At 33.1% G+C, this 20,502-nt stretch overlaps 1 protein-coding gene across 1 annotated transcript in view; it reads right to left on the reverse strand.

The window, feature by feature from the left end:
• Window positions 1–495: 495 nt before the first annotated feature.
• Window positions 496–20,502, reverse strand: part of ROCK2 (Rho associated coiled-coil containing protein kinase 2) — a 153,339-nt gene continuing 133,332 nt past the window's right edge. Inside the window, exons 24-35 of the mRNA XM_063077574.1 lie at window positions 17,530–17,623; window positions 17,337–17,431; window positions 16,239–16,418; window positions 15,886–16,054; window positions 15,390–15,566; window positions 14,106–14,176; window positions 13,392–13,480; window positions 12,794–12,872; window positions 11,519–11,780; window positions 11,218–11,431; window positions 5,085–5,182; window positions 496–3,831 (exon numbers count right to left, since the gene is read on the reverse strand). Of these exons, the coding sequence (XP_062933644.1) occupies window positions 5,098–5,182; window positions 11,218–11,431; window positions 11,519–11,780; window positions 12,794–12,872; window positions 13,392–13,480; window positions 14,106–14,176; window positions 15,390–15,566; window positions 15,886–16,054; window positions 16,239–16,418; window positions 17,337–17,431; window positions 17,530–17,623 (1,515 nt within the window). The 3' untranslated portion in view covers window positions 496–3,831; window positions 5,085–5,097. The remainder of the gene's footprint in view (window positions 3,832–5,084; window positions 5,183–11,217; window positions 11,432–11,518; window positions 11,781–12,793; window positions 12,873–13,391; window positions 13,481–14,105; window positions 14,177–15,389; window positions 15,567–15,885; window positions 16,055–16,238; window positions 16,419–17,336; window positions 17,432–17,529; window positions 17,624–20,502) is intronic.

The raw sequence follows: 20,502 nt of genomic DNA on the forward strand, positions 1-20,502 counted from the left end.
AATTGAGCTATTCAGCTATTTTACACGCATTATCATATTTAATCCCACAACGATCCTGTAAAGTAGAATAATCTCCATTTTACAGATGAAAACACCGAGGCTCAGAATGAATAACCTGCCCAAGATCAAAAAGTAAGTGTCCTAGAAAAGAACCCACTGATTACCAGAGAAACACTCTAGAAAACCACCTATCGGCACGTTATTTCCTAACAAAACAGGCATCCTGCCTCCTTCTCTATCCTCACCAGCTCAAATAGATAGGTTTGTCTGACCCTAAAATGCCCAAATTAAATCAGGCAGACTCCTGGTTGAAATTCTATTTTGTATTTCTTCATGAACTAAATGACAGGGCAGAAGGATCGCAAGTCTATAGCCTTAGTTATAAGACTTGTTTGCTTATACCCATCCCATCTCTTAGAGAAGGTAAATTTTGGGGGTAAACTTTAGAAGGTTGCAGTATATCACGACTAATTCACAGGAAAAGTATAAAAATGCTTATGTCTTAATTTTTATTTAATTTTTTTATAAAAAGCAGGCATAAAATACAATTACATTACTAGAAAGATGCAACAAAATTTAAAAATGAAAAATCAAGGGGATATGATTTTTGTTCAGAGGGGACAGCTGATCAAATATTTATGATTATCTAAACCATGCAGTTCATAACTTATTACAATTCCAAATAAAACTCATTATTTATGGGGAAGAGAATCAAGGAGAGGTCCCCCAAGCATAATATTCTGCACTGTCAGACAGTGCTTATCTTCAAAGTGCTTTACAGATCAATTCTGGTATCTTCACAACATAAGGAAACAAAAGCCTTATTCCAGGGAAAGAGGTGAGTCAGTAGCAGTGTCAACACAGACTGAGAAACTCAGAAGTGATTTGCTCTAATCAGATTTTAAACATGTTATTTAAAGCACATTTCAACAAGGTTAACGTTGTGTCTGACTTTCTCTATTTGACCACCAGAATTCTACAAGAATAGATTAACAGCAGCAGCATAACTTCTTAAATTGTGGTTTGGCAACCTAGAGTACTTCTTGTTTAGGATCTACAGATAAAATGATGAAAAGTAGATCCCTCAGAGCCAGCTTCATGAAACTCTAGCATAGGTTAGTTTTAAAAGCACTAATCTTTTAGATTTCTTGGCATACTTGTCAATTAGCTAGAGCAATTCAAACTTTCAGAGTTTTAAAATCTTGCTCCTAGATAGCATGTTTTTTAAAAATACTTAAAAAAATTCACTACATAAATTTTCAACAGTAATACCAGCACCAGTTTTCCTTCTACTTCTGTCCCCAAATCCCCACAAAAGAAGTGAAATCCAACTAAGAAAATCCCAGTATTCACTGTTTCTTAGTTCCCAGTAGGAGGTATTTATGGCTCTAGGAGAAATCAGGTGTGAAGAATAAGCAATGTTTGGTCTTATATTTACCTTGGAAGCTTTAGGGCCCCAAGATAACGAGAAACTGGCACAAAATCAGGTTGTTTCATATTTAATGAGTGTCGGGGGAAAAAACACGTGGATAGGTGCGTGCACTCATGTATGTATATGAAAACAGCAATGGGGTAAAAAAAGCAAATTTTTACCCAAGGTAAGAATTTTTTATTAAGCACATTTCCATTATTTGGACAAACAACCTTCATAAACCCTTAAGTCCAACCATATAAAGTGAAGCATCTCCATGGGAGAGATTTTTTCACCCCTCAGAATTTCTCATCCAGAATACTTCACATTAATTTTCCTGTGCAGTTGCATCACACCGTGATTCTCCATATTCTCTAATATATACAGCATTCAAAATTTAAACTTTTGCCTTTTTAACTCAAATATTTCAGTTACTCACGTGTAAACTTGAAATTATTTCACCTTAATAAAGTTTATTAAAAATATATATATATATACTCTCCAATTCAGAATAATAGGATAGAACCTCCCATAGTGTAACAAAATCTTTATATAAAATATTAATTCAGTCTCCTTTTAACAACTCTACTGAATGGAAATATTTATTCTATATAAATTTTATATATTTTTCATTTTTTAATCTTAAAAAAAAAAAAGCTGTCACCCAAAACCAGAACTGCAGAACATACCTGCAAGGGAAACGGCATGCACATCTAGTTTTAGCACAGACAGCATGAAAATGAGCACAGACTGGATAATGTAAGAATAACAAAATTCAGTTTCAATACATCAGTAGGCCAACAGCCACTCTTCAATTTCCCTAATAATATCTATAATGGGGATCTAACTCTTTAAACATCTCTACAGTGACCCTAGAAGGGATCAATGAAAAATGTCTACTTCCTTCATTGAAATATTAGATGATTTATTTCAATAACATACCAAACTGTGTGTATGTATATTGAGAGACTGATAAAAGAATACATAATTTTTTTAAAAAACTTGATGCTTTATCACTGCTGCATACTGTTGTGGTATAAAACATATACTTATCTGGGATAGTGAGAAATATAGCAGAAATGGTCCTGCATAAATTGTAATTTTAACAGCATTTAAAAAGTAAAAATAAAATTAAGTGCCTTTGAGGCCAATTCTTCCCAGTTACCAATGTTCCTAACCCAGTACTGAAATATTGCCATATAGTTGTGTGTCTGAGGATCACATTTAAATATTTAAAATATATCTATATCTACAGTATGTCTTAGTTTTCTCTATATTTGACACAATATTTGAATCTTGAGTGTGAAAATGTAAAAATAGTCACAAATATCTTTACCAGAAATAAAAACACATCTAGGGTAGCCAGCAAATTCAAAGCAAAAAATATTTTGTAGTCACAGACTAATACTGAGGTCTGTAAAAAGGGCTGGATGAATGACAGATATACATCAAAGATATATTAGTTCCAATACTATCCATTATTGTTTCTATGACCAATACGTTAAAAATTTTTTGTTATACCATCAAAATAGGCTGACATTGATATAATTGTTATGTGTAAAAATAGTGCACTATTTTTCCTCCACAACGCAAGTTTGAATCCTAAGAGCTGGTAAACACTAAGGTTTTTTTTTTGTTTTTGTTTTTTTAAATACAGAAAAGGGCTGAAACTGAAAAAAAAATAAATTAAGGCATTCAAAATGGGTAAAGTTGCCTATCACAAAGCATTAGGAAACTGATAATAATTAACTTCAAACTTCTTGTTACAGTAACTGCTTAAACATGAACATGCAGCTTCCATCAGGTACACATGAATGATATAAACTCCAACATTATGGCTTTATACAAGTGCATAGTTGCAACCGCAGTAAGTAATGATATCTGGTTAATGTGTATAAAAAAATAAAGTGGGGAAGTTTAAAAAACCCTCTTGCAGTGTTACAGTACTTTATATATGTGTGTATACACAATGGTCACTTCTTAAAGATGTAGTCAATATCACTGTAGTACAATCCATCCTCAGGTTCTTCTGGTAAATGTGCTGGTGAAATCTCTCTGTTGAAGCAGAAAAGATGATCTCTTCAAACCTTAACTCTTCTCAATCCTTTGGTGCAATGTAGTGTGAATGACTGCCAAGAGAGCTTTACGGAACAAGTATGGAAGAGTTGCATCGGATATCCTTACTCTATTACCAATCATTGTTGGTTCAACTTGTTACTCCAAAGGAGCCCAGAAAATCTCTCCAAGATTTGTAACTTTTACTAAGGAAAAAAGGGGACATATATATGTATGTGTATATACATCAGTCTCTCAGGAAAATATAGCTTTTTAATAAATTTTGGGCCGTCATATTTCAGTCTGTTTTAACTGGAAGAATATGATCACCTTGAATAATGACTGCTTTCACAGAAGGCAGTTAGCTGGAAAGAAAAAAAATAAAGTTAATTGATACAGTAAAATAATTTAAGAGACTTAAATTCCTTGAAAAGGTATTCTATTCACATTATTAAACTATACTATACTGTCTTCCAATTACTATACTTTTAACACCCCAATCATGCATAAGCATACTTATATTTTTATTTTTAGGTACATGCAATTATATTCTTTCTCAATACCACTAAGAACTTTGGAGGTCCCATACTGGCTACAAACATTACCCACAAGTTTTAATATGGTTAACTAGCTGCTGGGGTTAAACAACATGCCATGGAATAACTCATCTGCATATAAGTTTGATCTGGGGCTTAACTGCTAGCTGCTTCATGTAGCTGAAAGAGCAGTGGACTTACAGACCAGGTTCTATTTGATGTTTGACCCAAGCCACATATTTTTTAATCTATGAAATTAGGAACAAACACATAGTTGTAGTAAATATATGTAAAGATATTCTATAAAACCTGGTTATAAACAGATACCAATAGTACATGATTTAAGAATATGTTTTGCAACTTGCTTATTTAGATTAAGACAGATATTACTTCTTTTAAATCTATTCTATAAGTCATGAGGCTCAACTTTCATTCAAATCTCCTTTAGCCACTATTAACCAATCCGTTTTACATTTTCTAAAAGCATAAGAATTTTCATAGCATATCATATTAGCATTTTCAGCAAGGGTAACAAATTCTCACAAAGCAAACATCTCACAGCATCACAAAGAAAGCCAAATCAGAAACAACTATTTCACAGCACTTATTAGACTTATAAAGTTTTTAATGGCTTCAATTCTTGCAAGTTGGAGAGAAAAAAAGAGGGAAGAAGGGAGGGTTGGAGGGTGAAAAGAATCTCATGCTATGTTCACAAACTAGTATAGTTGTATGAATTTTAAAACATTATAAGATTTACTTCTCCTCTCAATGTAGCTTCTTAGAAATGGATAGAAAGTATCAGAATTAGCTCCTTTTGTTATTTCTACGTTTCATTCCTAAGATAAAAAATAGTTCCAACTGTATCGAAAATTAGAGGCAATAAAGAATCTGAACATAGCATTTCACTTTTATACTTAACATAGAAATTTAAGTTAGAAACTTTTATGAAAATTACTTTTTAAATATATACTATTTAAAACGAGTTTATAAAACTTTTAAACTGGTTAAAAATAATGAAAGCCCAAGTGCAAACCACATGCGCTACATGGAAGTACTAACTCATTTTTCATTTTTTGATTTACCCCATTTATTTCTTCAGAAATCAAAAACATCGCCATCATCACCACCATCATCATCATCAAATGACCAATCCCAGTCTTTAAATGACAAATCAAGCAATCTGTAATAGGAGGTTTGCAAATTTATACTATACTCTAACATTCTTTAGAAACTGCAACTTAATGCTATGACCTAGAAACCATACTTTGAATGTGCTACAAGCACTTTAACTTTCCTTCATTGATGACATGATTAAAATTAAGTTGGAGGCACACAGGGAAACCTTTCCCTTTATATGTCAATGCATATAATCATGTTGGTCCAGACTACCAGAGAACTAAAGTCAGAGATAAGACACAATCTGCTTCCCCCTCCTCACTGCCACACTCCATATAAAAATATAACTATCCCGATGCCCAGTTTGATTTGAGAACTAGGAAAGCTCAAAATATGTCAACATTCTGTTCACAAAAGTGCTTGGATTGTCAGCTCACTTTTTTCCATAATAGCACCATAAGCCCTAGTGGAAACAGGGAGCAATAAGTACGCAGTTTTCTCAATTCCAGCAGGACCCTACCTGATCAATGGTCACTAACAGCTATGCCGTACATATGAAAAACTAGGGATAAGGGAAAAGCCACAGGTATATAAATGGCATTAGCAACTTATCTCGGCTAAATAAACTAGACTTAGAGCTGGGGTACATGTGGTCTTTTCTTTACAATCCAATAACCTAAACTGTAATATTACAATCATCTTTATTTTAAAAAATAGGAGTAACTTTTCATTGTTTATAACTGTGATGTTCATGAATCAACCATTGCCAAGGAACTCACCTGGTCCCCAAAGTCTCAACTGTAATCACTATGTCATTGGTTCTTAAACTTTAATGTGTAAGATTTTCCTAATGTCCTTTATAATGCATATTCCCAGGCCTCATCCAAAGAGATTCTGATATGATTGGACTAAAAAGGGGGACCCAAGCATTTGCACTTTTAAATTAAAAACCTGAGGTAATTTTTGATGTAGCAGATTAACTTCAAAAGACACTGACAGAGTAGGCTGATGGATGACTACCCTAATTTAAAAGAAAACAAACCAACTCAAATTACTGTTTCAAAATATGCTGAACACAAAATATATGAGAAAACACAAACTTAGATATAATTGTTTATTCACTTAACACATATCACATACAACTATGCTTAAATGTAAAGTATCTTTTAGCTATGGTTTTAGCTCTACTGTTTGGGAGACTGAGATCAGCAGGCCTTCCTGGGTGTCTAAGCCCCAGTTTTTGCATACCTTATGAAAAATCTGCATTCCATATCCTTCCAAAACCTCTGAAGTGTGTGCCAGTGTCACAATCTCAAATTTGAAAGTTCAATCATTAAGCTATTAGTGCAATGCATGACAAGACTTTCCTTACAAACTTTCCTTCAGCCCCTTCCAGTCAGTCACCTAATTCTAATTTTTTCTACTTAAGAAATCTTTCTGAATCCAGGTTTCTTTCCATTTTCACTGTCACTAGAAGGGTACTTCAAAAAGTTCATGAAGAGATTCATATTATCTTTTAATTCTATTTTTCCATGAACTTTGTGAAGTACCCTCATACAGGCTGAGCATCCCTTATCCAAAATGCTTGGGACCAGAAGTGTTTCTGATTTCAATTTTTTTTTTTTTTTTTGGATTTTGGAATATCTGCATATATTTGCCTATTCAGGAGCCCTAATCCAAAATCCTAAATGCTGTAATAAGCATTTCCTTTGAGCAACACCTTTGAGCATCATTTCAGTGCTCAAAAAGTTTCTAATTTTGGAGCATTTTGGATTTCAACTTTTTGGATTAGGAATGCTCTATTTGTACTCAGTTCAGGATCTCATCAAGTCTGAACATACTAATCCTTTACTGAACAACTTTTTGTGGAACAAATTCAAAATTCCTCAGCATAGTTTTTTAAGTGTACATGGTCCTTTTCAATTGGGCTCAAAGCTTTCTCTCCAGTGTCATGTCATCTTCTACCACTCCTTGCCTTACCCTCTTTCAACCCCAAGCCAACATAACATTACAAATATTACAACATCACCCATTTTCTTCTACTTCATTTAGGGGTTTGTTTTTGACACTTCAAGTTGTATATAACTTTATTATTTTTCCCAAATAATTATTAGTTTGTTAACTTTCTAATATTTTGAAATGGGAAAAAAACCAAAAATAATAATAATGACATAATAACTCCCCAAATCCTTAAGTTTTAACTGTTGGCATGTTTTACCTCTTAAAACTGGATAAATGAGTATTTGTTGCATTTAGGCCTATGCTTCTCTGCCTCACCTAAATATTGCATTTTTTAGAGAAGATCTTTAAAAGAAAAGTAACTAAAGAGAGATGCCTGCTAGCCAAACCAGTATTTTCTCTTGCACTGAAACAAATTAGGATCTCCCCAAACTGTCTTCATCCAAAATTAGCATTTTGTTCACCAATTTTCTACTTTTCCAGCACAGTATTTTAATTTTAATTCAAAATTATCAAGAAAACATTCCTTTAGAGTAGCATTTATACACATTATGTTTTATAAACTATCAACTAATTTCTACTTGCATCACTGTGAGGCGGTGAAGTATTACAGTTAAGAGTGCAGGCTCTGGAATTAGACTATCTAGACCTTAACTCATGGCTCTGCCACTTATCAGCTGTGTCACTTTGGCACACAATCTTTCTGTGCCTTAGTTTCCTTATCTGTTAAATGGAAATATTAACAGCTACCTCACAGGGTGGTTTTGAGGATAAATAAGTTAGTATAGTTAAAGCTCTCAGAAGAGCACCTGGCATATAAACACTCGTAAACGGTATTTTATCTAATAATGGTAGCTAACACTTATCTATTATTTTCAAACACTTCGCCACTACAGAAAAAGGAAAGTGCTGCAAAGTGAGTTAAAAGGAGAATCACAATTAGGAGTGTCAAAGACAAAGGAAAACATGTAATGGTGCAGTTGTTAACAAAGACAGTGAGGAAAAGTTACCAAAAAAAAAAAAAAAGATTAGGTGAATATTTATTGGTGTATATTTTAATGAGTATATAAATATACATATTTGATGTGTCTAACAAAGTCAAACGTTTAAGAAGGGCACCATGTGAAGTAGTTCAACGAAAGCTATAATGACTAGTGCTAAGACTAGAATTAAACACAAGTGAAAAGCTAGATATTAAATCCCCGTTGATACACACCAGAAATTCTGTCCCTGTTTTCTTGAATGATCCTATAACAGCTCTACCTATTTGTTTATAAGAATGTTATAAATCAGTAGAATGTTAAAGGCCATCTAGCTTGACTCTCTTCTAGAACCATGCTGCTCAATGTGATTTTATATACAGGAGAGATTGAGGTGAGCTGTTCTGTGACAGTCTTGCCAAGCAGTCATACAAATCATGTAAACACCTGCGATGATCAGGAACTTGCTATTCTAGAGGAAGCTAATTCTTCCAGTTTTGGAAATCTGATTGCCTGATAGTTTTTCTTTACTGAATTGAAAACATGCCTCTGATTGGTTCTTGTTCTAATACATCTTCCAAGGGAAAGTTCTTTAAATGTTTAGTGCTATTTATGACCTCCCATCCTCTTAAATAATGTCTTCAGAACACAAAACATCCTAAGTTCCTTCACTTGCTACATGTATACTTTCACAGCACCACACTCTCCCGTTTTTTTTTTTTTTTTTTTTTTTTTAAAGATGACCGGTAAGGGGATCTTAACCCTTGACTTGGTGTTGTGAGCACCACGCTCAGCCAGTGAGCGAACTGGCCATCCGTATATGGGATCCGAACCCGGGGCCTTGGTGTTCTCAGCACCACACTCTCCCGAGTGAGCTACGGGCCGGCCCTGCTACATGTATACTTTCAAATGACCCACTGCCACCTCGGTTATTTTCTTCTGTATACCCTCCCATTTGGTTATGTGACTCTTGAAATGTGACATCCAAAATAGAATGCAGACTGTAGGCTGCTGATTCGTGTAAAATAGAAACAGACACAATTTTATGAATTAATGAAGAAATGAAGACTGAGATGTTTTAGAAACAGCTGAAGTAATGTTGCAGAAGCATAACAAAATCAAAAATGAAAACTTTTTTTTTTTTTTTTTTTTTTTTTAAAAGATGACCGGTAAGGGGATCTCAACCCCTGACTTGGTGTTGTCAGCACCACGCTCAGCCAGTGAGCGAACCGGCCATCCGTATATGGGATCCGAACCTGGGGCCTTGGTGTTATCAGCACCGCACTCTCCCGAGTGAGCCACGGGCCGGCCCCTGAAAACTATTTTAAATGTGCCCATCCTTACATTTAGAATTGCAAAGAGTATATTAAATAAAAAAATTTTCAAAAAAATGTACCCTATACAGGGTACTTTTACAGTCAGTTTTGATACTAGGTATATCTATCTGCACAGTTGTGAGAGAAAGAAACCCCCATTACTGTTGTTATGACAAAATGTATTTAAAAAATCAGTGAAGAATGATTCAAAAGGAAGGGCCAGAAGTTTTTTAAAAAAGGTAACAAAAATCAAAAGTAAATGTGCTTTCAAATAGACCAAACAGACCATAATGCTGATTGGGGGGCAGGAAGCAGCACATGCCAAGGAGAGTATTTATGTCAGTGAACATGAAAACAGATTGTTAAGTAATTGAAAGCATGCCTTATTTGGTCTGAAAATTGCTTCATAAACTAATTCTATACATTATCATATATAGTAAAATCATTAACCTTTCCAATAGCACAAAAGAAAAAAAATATATAACAAAAGGACTGGGGTTGTTACAGTCCTGAATCTAAACAAACTATTTTTCCTTCTAGAGTCTCAATAAAAAAGAAAGATAACAATACTTGTTCTACTCCACAGGACTATTTTAAAGATCACATGAGAAAATATGTAGGAGGTTAAACAAGAGAACAGAGTATATGGAAGCACTTTGGAAGCTGAAAAGCATTATATATTATAAGGTATTAAAATAGCATTTATACATCAGTAGTTCTATTACATTAATAATAGGAATTTAATTTTTAGATATTTTACACAAGGCACATAGAATGGCCTTCAGTGTCTCTGAATTCTTTGAATTTCTTTAGCTTAATTACTATCATAAAATCACTAATTTTATAATATTTAGCTTTATCATACCTCACACAAAATATTCAACATTTTCACTGCTGAAACACCAATTCTACCTTTGTCATTCTAAATTATTTCCTTGAGATATTAGTTTCAAGAGTTTCAGATAGGATGTTTGTGATTACAATGATAAGATTTCTGATAATACAGCCAATGCACATCATTATTCATATACTGAAGGTCCTGTGTCAGGGAACAAAAAGGACATCTGAAATTAGATACTTCATCTACGTATATACTTCTTCCTTTCGCTAACCAAATCCTCATGTTCATTTCAAGTTCAATTAATAACAATGCCTATAAATGCTGTAGTAGTTAGTAAGCCAAGAAATGGCTATTCTGAATCAAGATATTTAATTAAATGATTTTAATGTAACCATATGAAAATGGCTCCATCAAAATGTTTCTGCATAATGATCATCCCTGACCTTAATCTATATTCCTAACTCCATCTCAATTCCAAAGAATACCCACTTTACTCATTATTTAATATTTGCATTTTTACAGCTGGTCTGTCTTGCTCTTTAAATTGCAAACAAGTTACTGTTTTAAATTTATAGATTTAAAACTTAAGCTGATTTCAGTTCTGCCTCCCAAGTCACCTAACAGAAAAAAGCTTGCAATATGCAACACAGTGTGTGTACCTGCCACTTGAAGGTATGTGTGCAATATCAATCCTATCTCCTAAATCACTAAATTAGTCAAAAGCTGAAAATAGTATGATTATATACATGTGACAAAACAAACCCCTTAGAGATTTTTAGTTAAATTTAATATATGCATGTGATTTTGTAAATAAAATTATATTACTTTCATTGGAATCAATGACTGACACATGCATGCTAAAACAGTTTCGAACATTTGGTATTCCGTGGTTCATTAAAATACCAAGCACAGAAAAACCATAATTAGGCAAATTCATAATCTGAATATAAACAGCAAAATATTTTTAAAAACTTTCATTTTTAACACATTTTTTATTTATTACCTTGGTTTGTTTGGGGCAAGCTGTCGACTTGGCCGTCTAATAGACTGGTTCTGTTGTATCTTCATTGAAGTTCTAGGAGATGACCGTGCAAAAGGGTCTGGAGCTGGAGGCTTTTTAGGTATCTTTTTCACCAACCGACTAACCCACTTCTGTTGCTCTTCTGTAGAATTTGCTAATAACAATAGATTCTTTGCCGCTGAAATATCATAATACACTATAAAGAAACATTTGAAAAAAATTAATGTGCTTAAAATGATCTGAACATAACTAATATTGATGGAGCAAGTCATTTACTATTTACCTTTGCAGGGTGCTATAATCTCCTCCTTTTTGTCCATGTGATCTTTATGACATTTAATATGGCAGCGACGGCACTCTAAAGCAGGAGGAGGTTTAAACATATGCCACAGTGGCTTCATACAAGCCTCACAGTTGGTTGGGAAATGATAAAGAGTAGGAATAAATTCATGTCCTTTGTGGCAAATATAATTAGATTTTTCTCCCACTGGCTCCACTGGAAATTCTTGTTCCTTCTTACTTTCTCCTTCATTGGCATATAGAATCTATAAATACCAAAAAGAACAATGAATAATTTCCAAACATGAGTTATTTTTTACATAGTGACAATTCTGACGGTGTTAATAAAATTAGCCTATTCAATGAAAAGAATATGCACGTGAAGTTCAAACCTACGCAGGTTCTGCGTAATTAAGTTTATATGAGAAAAGTCATTAGTCACTTTGGTTCACATTTCAAAAGAATTGATCCTATTCAAATGCTGCCTCATTTTCTCTATCTTACTATGATTTATCAACACTATCAGAATAGGCCAGCAAAAGGTAAATTTACACTTCACAGGCATTATAAAGTAAATGTGGCAATTATACTAATTGGTGTTTTATAATTCTTAAGAACAGAAAATTGGGTGGTAGCTGTGAGCACAACTTCATTTTTAAAAATCTTGCATCTGGAGTGTTGAGGGAGAAAGAAAAAAGAGGAAAGGATGTGTAACATACTCCAAATAAACCTAAGCATAGGATACCAAGGGGCCAATTCCCCACAGTACACTAAGCACAATGGCTTTTACACAAAGGAAACTCAATTGTCGTTTGACTAATTTAAAAGTACAAAGTAGTAAAGGGAAGAATTTGATTTCACTTTAAATTGGAAGTAAAAGGGCTACCAGGTACAAAATTTAACTTCGTAAGTGACTTTTATGAAATTTTAGAGAGCTGAGCATATAACCAAAAACAGAAGGGGAAAGTTCATATTTTAAAAAAATAATCATAACCAATGACTTTGAACAAAAGGATAGAAAAGACCAGGAACATGATATAAACACACTACAGACTTCAGTAAATAAAATGGAGAGGAATGAAAATGGACCCAAACAGAATAAGCAAAAAAGTGACAAAAGAACAAATTATCTTTAAATGGGACTGAAACAGAAAGGTAATGTGAAAAAGACAAGAGAATAAAGAAATTTGATATGTCATGTCATATGAGAACCAACAAAGGTAAAAAAAAAAAAACAAAACCAACCAATCAAATAAAAACAAAATAAAACTATGTTTACCTGGAATATTCTTGGAATTTCTTTAGCATCTGCTCTATATACATCTGTCTGTGTAACTGGTCGGACATGAAATAACTTGCTATAAAAGATTTTTAATAAAGGAATAAAATATTACACAAGTTCAAATTATATTAGTTATCATATACTTATGTCAGAAGTTAAAAACTGACTACCTTGATCCATATTAGCTGCTCATAGAATAGCTTGTTCTTTTGGGGGGGGGGGGCTAGCCAGTAAGGGGATCCTAACCCTTGACCTTAGTGTTATAAGGCACTCTAACCACTGAGTTAACCGGCCAGCTCTATCTTGTTCTATTAATTCGATCATTACTTAAGATTTTCAGAAGTTTCCAATGAGTCAGAAATTCTCTAATTCGTTTCAGAAAACAAAATATTAAAGACACAAGAAATAAAGATGTTTTAGCTAACTAAAACATCTGACTTTCACCTGTATAAAGCAAATTATAAATAAATATAACAATAGTACAGCAGCTATATACTGAGTCCTCATATGACTAATAAATTGTACTATCTTGACCAAAACAATATTACTTTTATCAAACTTTATAGTTTCTAAATATTCTAATAAAATCACTTACTCTATATCTAACACCATGTAAGGATTAGATTGTTCTTTGTCTTGTTCACTGTCATAGAAGAGAATCTTCTTACTGCTTACAATCACATACTGTTAAAGGGGGAGGAAAAGAATCAAACAATGATTAAAGTTATTATATATCTTATTTATTGATTTTCTTTGAAAATGAATTCTATATTATCAATAAAAACGCATAAAATAACTAAGTTAAATAACTAAAAAGTACTTAATATATCTTTTTAAAAAGTCCTCCTTAAAATAACAATTAATTTTGTTTGTAGGTATTTTAAATAAGCAAATTGGGGGGCATGAAGTCAAATATTTTTTGGATTTATTTAGCTTTGGAATCCAACAGTATTAGTTACCTTATCGAAAATAAACATGACATTAATAATTATATTAATAGAGTTGGAAAGAAATAATTGGGTCTTTTTTCTTTTATCATATCCAGAATTGTTTTTCCACTGACACAGCAAAAGTACCAAGGTCAACAGGCTTATATTTTCCTAACACCAAAAGTTGTTTTATTATTAACAAAATATGAAGGACAAAAAATTTTTTACAAAGATAAATAAAATCACATCTTCCCAAATCAGAAAGAATAAACAGTTTTGTGTCTAAAAGTTCTAGTCTTAAATATCCTGCAATTACAAAAGTGACATGGCTGGAGCTAACCAACCCCCCCCACAAAAATATATTCAAAAGCACCAATTACCTTTTTAACCCATCCAAATTTCTTAGTGTTGTTTCGCACAGGCAATGAAAGCCATCCTTCTAATCTTGATTCTATAAATAAAGATATGAGGATAAATATTAACAATTCTCCTTAGACAATGAGGAATTTAATAAAATTTTAACATTAAAGTCACAAAACAAATCAAATATGTCTTTCAGAATTTATCACTGCATATTTTTTACGATACAATAATAATGCAGGATCAGTAGAAGCAAGTTATGCAATGCAGAACAAAATCCAAATGTCCTGTTGACTAAGTTCATGCAAAAAAAAAAAAAAAAAAAAAAAGACAGGAAGGAAGCAGCAGCTCTCCATTCTCACTGGTATACCCACATTAGAAGGCCTAACTATGGAAATAGTGCACATCTTCGAGAAGAAAATTTTTTAAATGAGTATTTACGAGTTCAGAGAAAATGGATTTTTAGAATGGCTATATTAAAATTGTATAAATTACAGGATCAAATTTGGTTAATGAATAGCAATATAACCAAAAGATTTCTAAACCCCAAAATATCAAAATCAATAAAATTTTAGTTCAAACAAAGGAAAGTGTCTGAATCCTTAGAACTTGTTCTAATGACATTTGATCAGTATCTTTTAGTGAAATAAGTGAAACAGCATTTGGGGAGATTATTCTAATGGTCAAAGTAAATATAACTTATTTAACATCTACTATGTGTCAACTGTGCTAGATGCTTTACATAAATTCTCTTCAGTACTTACAACAACCCCAGAGAACAGAAATTATACCCCTAATTCAGATGAGACAACTCTCTGGTTTCTTCACTTAAACTATAAGCCCTTTCAGGGCAAGGATCAGGCCAAATTGCTTCATGTGATCTTTTAAGGCCTAGAACAATGTTGACTAGATAAGTACTCAACGAAAACCTAAACACATCGTCTCAAACTGTTTGTGTGCTTTTTTGCACTGTCCCTCCTGATATGAAACCTCAGAAATAATTTCTTCTTGGCTGAAAATGGCTGAAAGAGGCAGTAAAATCATACACTCTTAAGAAATATAATGTACTGCTCCACTTCTTTTCAGCTGGCAAAATAAATGATCTATCAATTATAGTAGAAATGCTACGTGAAAATGCCTTAAAAACAAATTCTTTGTTCATGCAGCACTTTATTTTTAACTGAGTCTAGAGCAACATGTTAGAGTTAGTGAACATTAGTTAATGTTACAAAGAATTTTCAAAAGGACTAAAATTAAGGGTAGTGAGAAAAACTCCAAAGATGAAAAGATTTTCAGGGTATCACCTGTACCATTAGGTTCCGATGAAATGGGTAAGTAAGGCAAAGATTCTTCTTCTGAGTCAGAATCAGAGTCAAGGAGCATGTGAGAACTGGAAGGCTTAGTGGCAATATTGAGAGAAGTAGAGGAACGCTGGTAGGTGAATGACATGGACTCCATAGAGTGTGACTGAGTGATATGAACTAAACACCCGACATAAAAGGAAGTAAGAACGCAGAAAAAAGACAAAATAAAATGAAAGTTTAAAAAGAGCGCTACTAGAATACATAGTTAATTTAAATAACTAAATATGTGGAGTTTTCTTTTGCATGATTGCTTTTTATGAAAAATTTTGTTGGAAATCAAGAAATAAGTTAAAAATGTTTTGAATTCCCCACTCCAAGCAGTAGGTTTCTCCTTAAGGAAATGACATTTTTCTTCAAGAACAAAGTCACAGGACTTTACAAAAAAGCAACTGATTTATATTTAAGACAAACGTAAGGGCTGAAAGCAAATCTGTACCTGGAAATCCATCATCTGCCTCAGCATCCCCTGGTCCACTGCCTACACTGGAACTATCCAGACCAATATGCAAGGCCTGGAGCTGTGACCGCAGCTGCTCAATGTCACTGTCTTTACTGTCCAGTGTCATCTGCAGTTCAATTCGAATCTGGCTCTCTTCAGCTATTTGCTACAAGAAATTAAATTAACTTGAATTCATTAGATACAATCTATCTCATAATTTTGCTTCTTGGTTCAATAATAATTATTAAGTAATAGAACTGTTCTATAACTAGTGAAATACACACAGACATTAAAATAATTCTACTTTTTAAAAAGAAGTCTTCAATACAGAGTCCAAAAAGTATTCTTACAGCCTGCATCTCATTGAGTTCTTTCTGGTACTTGATCATCTGCTGGGTCAATTTCTCACGCTCAGATTTGAGCTCCATATGAAGCTTTCTATTCTCCTTCTCCTTTCTCCGCACATCTGTGTCACTACCACGCTTGACAGGTTCTTTTCGATTCATGATCTCAGCCAACTTATTCACAGCCTTAAAAAAGTAAAAATAAGTACATGAATGAAATAAATTATATTGATGGATTTTTAGTCACTACCAATACTACGTAATACAACCACTAATAACCTCCTTCCCTATAAACAAAGCTATGAAGAAGCATTTCCTATATTATTTAAATAATACACCTCGTGTTTTACTCATCATCCTTCTCCATCCTATACTCTATCAGTTTTTCACTCTCAGGCTTTCTGAAAACTGTAATTGAAAATATTTACAGGTTTGATCTGATGTCACTTTCTACCGCTTTGACTTTTGTGTTCCAAGAGAGACTTTAACATGCAGATATTTCTTTTATTCTGGAAGATGATGATTTTGCATTGGCATTACATTGTGAAAATACACCATGTCCAACAGAAGAAAAGGGTACCTAGTACCCACACACATTTGTGGTATACATATAACTGTGGGAGTTGGCAGAGGCATGGTAAATAAACACAATGCCTTTTCAAACTAACTGATTCTTTTCAAGCTGTCAGCAAATGGTCATTTCCTATAGTTCCTTAAAAGTAGAAAAATTTATTAGATAGCAATAAAAAATTGAGAGGGAATGTAATCCCATATGGAAAAATTAAGAAAATCTTTAGTAGACATCGAATTGGACAATGTTAATCAAATCTAGCTTCTTCCAACCTGGCAAAAATCAGATAATGGTGACTGTTCACAAATATTAATATATTCGATGACTACTGCTTTCTTTTTTTGGGAGGGGTGGCTGGCCAAAACAGGGATCGCACCTGAGACCTTGGCGTTATCAGCACCATGCTATAACCAACCGGGCTAACTGGTCTGACTCAATGACTACTGCTTTCAGTTGGTAATGCTATAAGTAAAATGTAAAAGAGCTAAACTAAAACAAATTTCGAAATTGAATTTACATTCTATTATACATACTTGAGTTTTGAGTGTTCTTTCTGTTAACAGCTGTTTCTCAAATTGCGCTTTAATAGCTGCTGCACTTATCTCTTCATCTTTCAACCTTGACAGTTCTGAAAGATGGAAAAATGTAAAAATTATATTAATAAGAACTGCAACTGATAAACATTAGGGATATTAAAAATAAACTTTATTCTTTGCTAATACATACGTTCTTGAGCATCCTTCAATTTGTTATTTAATTCTTCTTTTTCATTGGCAAGATTGGCAACATCACTAGTTAGTGTCCTATTAGTTTCTTCAAGCTAAGAAATGAAAATTGGGGGGAAAAAATCACATCCCAATTTACAAAATTTGAGTTATCAAGCAATAATTCAAATTGAAAACATCCTAGAATGTTGCTAAACCTCTTGTTTTTCTAAGTATATCTATCTCTAAACTTCTTGCCCCTGTGCTATCTTACCAAACTTCACCCTTGATAAAAAGTTTACTGACTATAAGAGACTTCACATATACCCCCCATGAAGCCAAAAATTTGCCCTTCGCTCATAAATCCTTAACAGTTTTTTTTAAATGAGAAAAACATTTAATAAACTGGAAAAAGGAAATACAAAACCCTACATTCCAATCATGCAGAATAAACAAACTTTAAAACGGTAATATTTCTTTCAGAACATTATTTCAAAATGAAAACTAAAATTTTACTGAAGTTAACATCTTTTTGTATTCCTTCTAAATTCTATTCCCATTCTTCCTTTCTGAAGGAAGTTTTATTATAAATTACGTGTTCCATCTTTGTAGACTTTCATTACATATACATGAAACAACATATAATGTGGTTTTATGTGATTTTAAATCATCCTGTATTTATCTTTCTGTTACTGTTTTCACTCAACATCTATTAAAGAATTAAACTGCTGATAAAGATCTAACTAATTCATTTGAACAATAAAGTAGTTCCATCTTCCACCACATTTAATATACCCATTCATTCACCTATTAACAAGACATTTGAGTTTTTCCTATTACAAATATTTATGCTGCTATAAGCACTGTGCCCAAGTTTCTCTAGCATATTCATCTTAATGTGGACTTTCTTTGGACTGTATTTAAACATTTAAAATTTACTGGAAACTGCCATACTCAATTTACACTCCCCATAGTAGTAAAAAAGAATGCCATTTTCCACACATTCTTCAAACACTTGGAATTGTCAGATACTGAATTTCTGCCAATGTGATGGATATGAAATGGTATTTCAAGTTGTTTTATCCAGTCTTTTCCTGAAGAGTAGTGAAGTTAAGTAACTGCTTATAAAGGTAGGTTTTGTCTTTTGACCACTTTTTGTTCTGAATTGTTTAACCTTTTCTCATAGAAGTACAGGCGTTCCACATATAGTCTAGATAATACATTGTTTAATAAATACATTGTGAATATCTTCTCCCTGTCATTTATTTATGTTGTCTTCTGTCATACATAAGTTTTAGATTCTGTTCTAATAGATTAAAATTTTTATTTTTCTTATTTAGGTCCATAAGATAGCTAGAATTTACTTTTATGTGTGATATGGTAAGGATCTCATTTTATTCCTTTCCACATAAAAATATAGTTATTCCGGGCCGAGCCTGCGGCGCACTCGGGAGAGTGCGGCGCTGGGAGAGCGGCGGTGCTCCCACCGCGGGTTCGGATCCTATATGGGAATGGCCGGTGCACTCACTGGCTGAGTGCCGGTCATGAAAAAAAAAAAAAAGACAAAAAAATAAAATTTAAAAAAATTTTTTAAAAAAATCTAGTTATTCCAAAACCATTTGTTGAATCTGTGTCCTGCCTTTCCTGCTGATTTGTGTACTGCCTCTTCCATCATATACCAAGTTCCTGTACATACATGAATCTATTTCTGGCCTATTTATTTCCACGGAATAAAAATGAATATCCTGTTCTAATACCACACTTTCCAAATACTGTAGCATTTCAACAGGTCTGGATAATTGATAAGGTAAACCCAATTACTTGTTATTGTACTTCACTTTGACGTCTTTATTGCAATTTTTTTAACCAGCATGTGAGGATACTTCAAAAAGTTCACGGAAAAGTAGAATTAAAAAATAAGAATCTATATCGGACAAAACAGACTTTAAAACAAAAAGAGACAAAGAAAGCCACTATATAATGATAAAAGGATCTATCCAGTTAGAAGACATAACAATCATAAATATATAGGCACCCAATACTGGAGCACCCAGATATATAAAGCAAACACTCTTAGACCTAAAGAAAGAAACAGGCCCTTATACATAAACAGTGGGTGATCTGAACATCCCTCTCTCAGTATGGGACAGATCTTCCAGGCGACAAATAACAAAGAGACACAGGATTTAATCTACACCTTAGACCAACTGGACCTGGCAGAAATATACAAAACATTTCACCCAACAACAAAAGAACATACTTTCTTCTCATCAGTTCATGGAACATTCTCCAGGATGGACTACATATTAGGTCACAAATCTAGTCTTAGCTAATTTTTAAAAACTGAAATCATTCCAAGTATCTTTTCAGACCATAATGGACTAAAACTGGAAATTAATAATAAGCAAAACTCTGGAAACTATACAAATATACGGAAACTAAATAATAGGCTCCTGAATGACCTATGGGTCTAAGAAGGAATGAAACAGGAAATCAAAAAATTTCTTGAAACTAATGAAAATACAGATACATCATACCAAAACCTGTGGGATACTACAAAAGCAGTACTAAGAGGCAAATTTATTGCAATACAAGCTTACATCAAAAGAATGGAGAGACTTCAAATAAGAGACCTAATACTATGGCTCAAAGAACTTGAAAAACAACAACAATCCAAACCTAAAGGTAATGGAAAGAATTAAGATCAGAGCAGAACTAAATGAAATAGAGACCCAAAACACAATAGAAAAGATCAATGAAACAAAAAGTTGGTTTTTTGAGAAGATAAATAAAATAGACAAACCATTAGCTAGGTTAACAAAAAAAAGAAAAGATCCAAATAACAAAAATCAGAAATGAAAAGGCAGACATTACAACTAATACCACAGAAATATGAAGAACCATAAACAACTGTATGACAATAAATATGAAAATCTGGAAGATATGGATAAGTTTCTAGACACACACAAACTACCAAGACTGAACCAAGGAGAGA

This window comes from Cynocephalus volans, chromosome 14 (genome assembly GCF_027409185.1).
Source record: "Cynocephalus volans isolate mCynVol1 chromosome 14, mCynVol1.pri, whole genome shotgun sequence".
In the NCBI taxonomy this organism is placed as follows: Eukaryota; Metazoa; Chordata; class Mammalia; order Dermoptera; family Cynocephalidae; genus Cynocephalus; species Cynocephalus volans.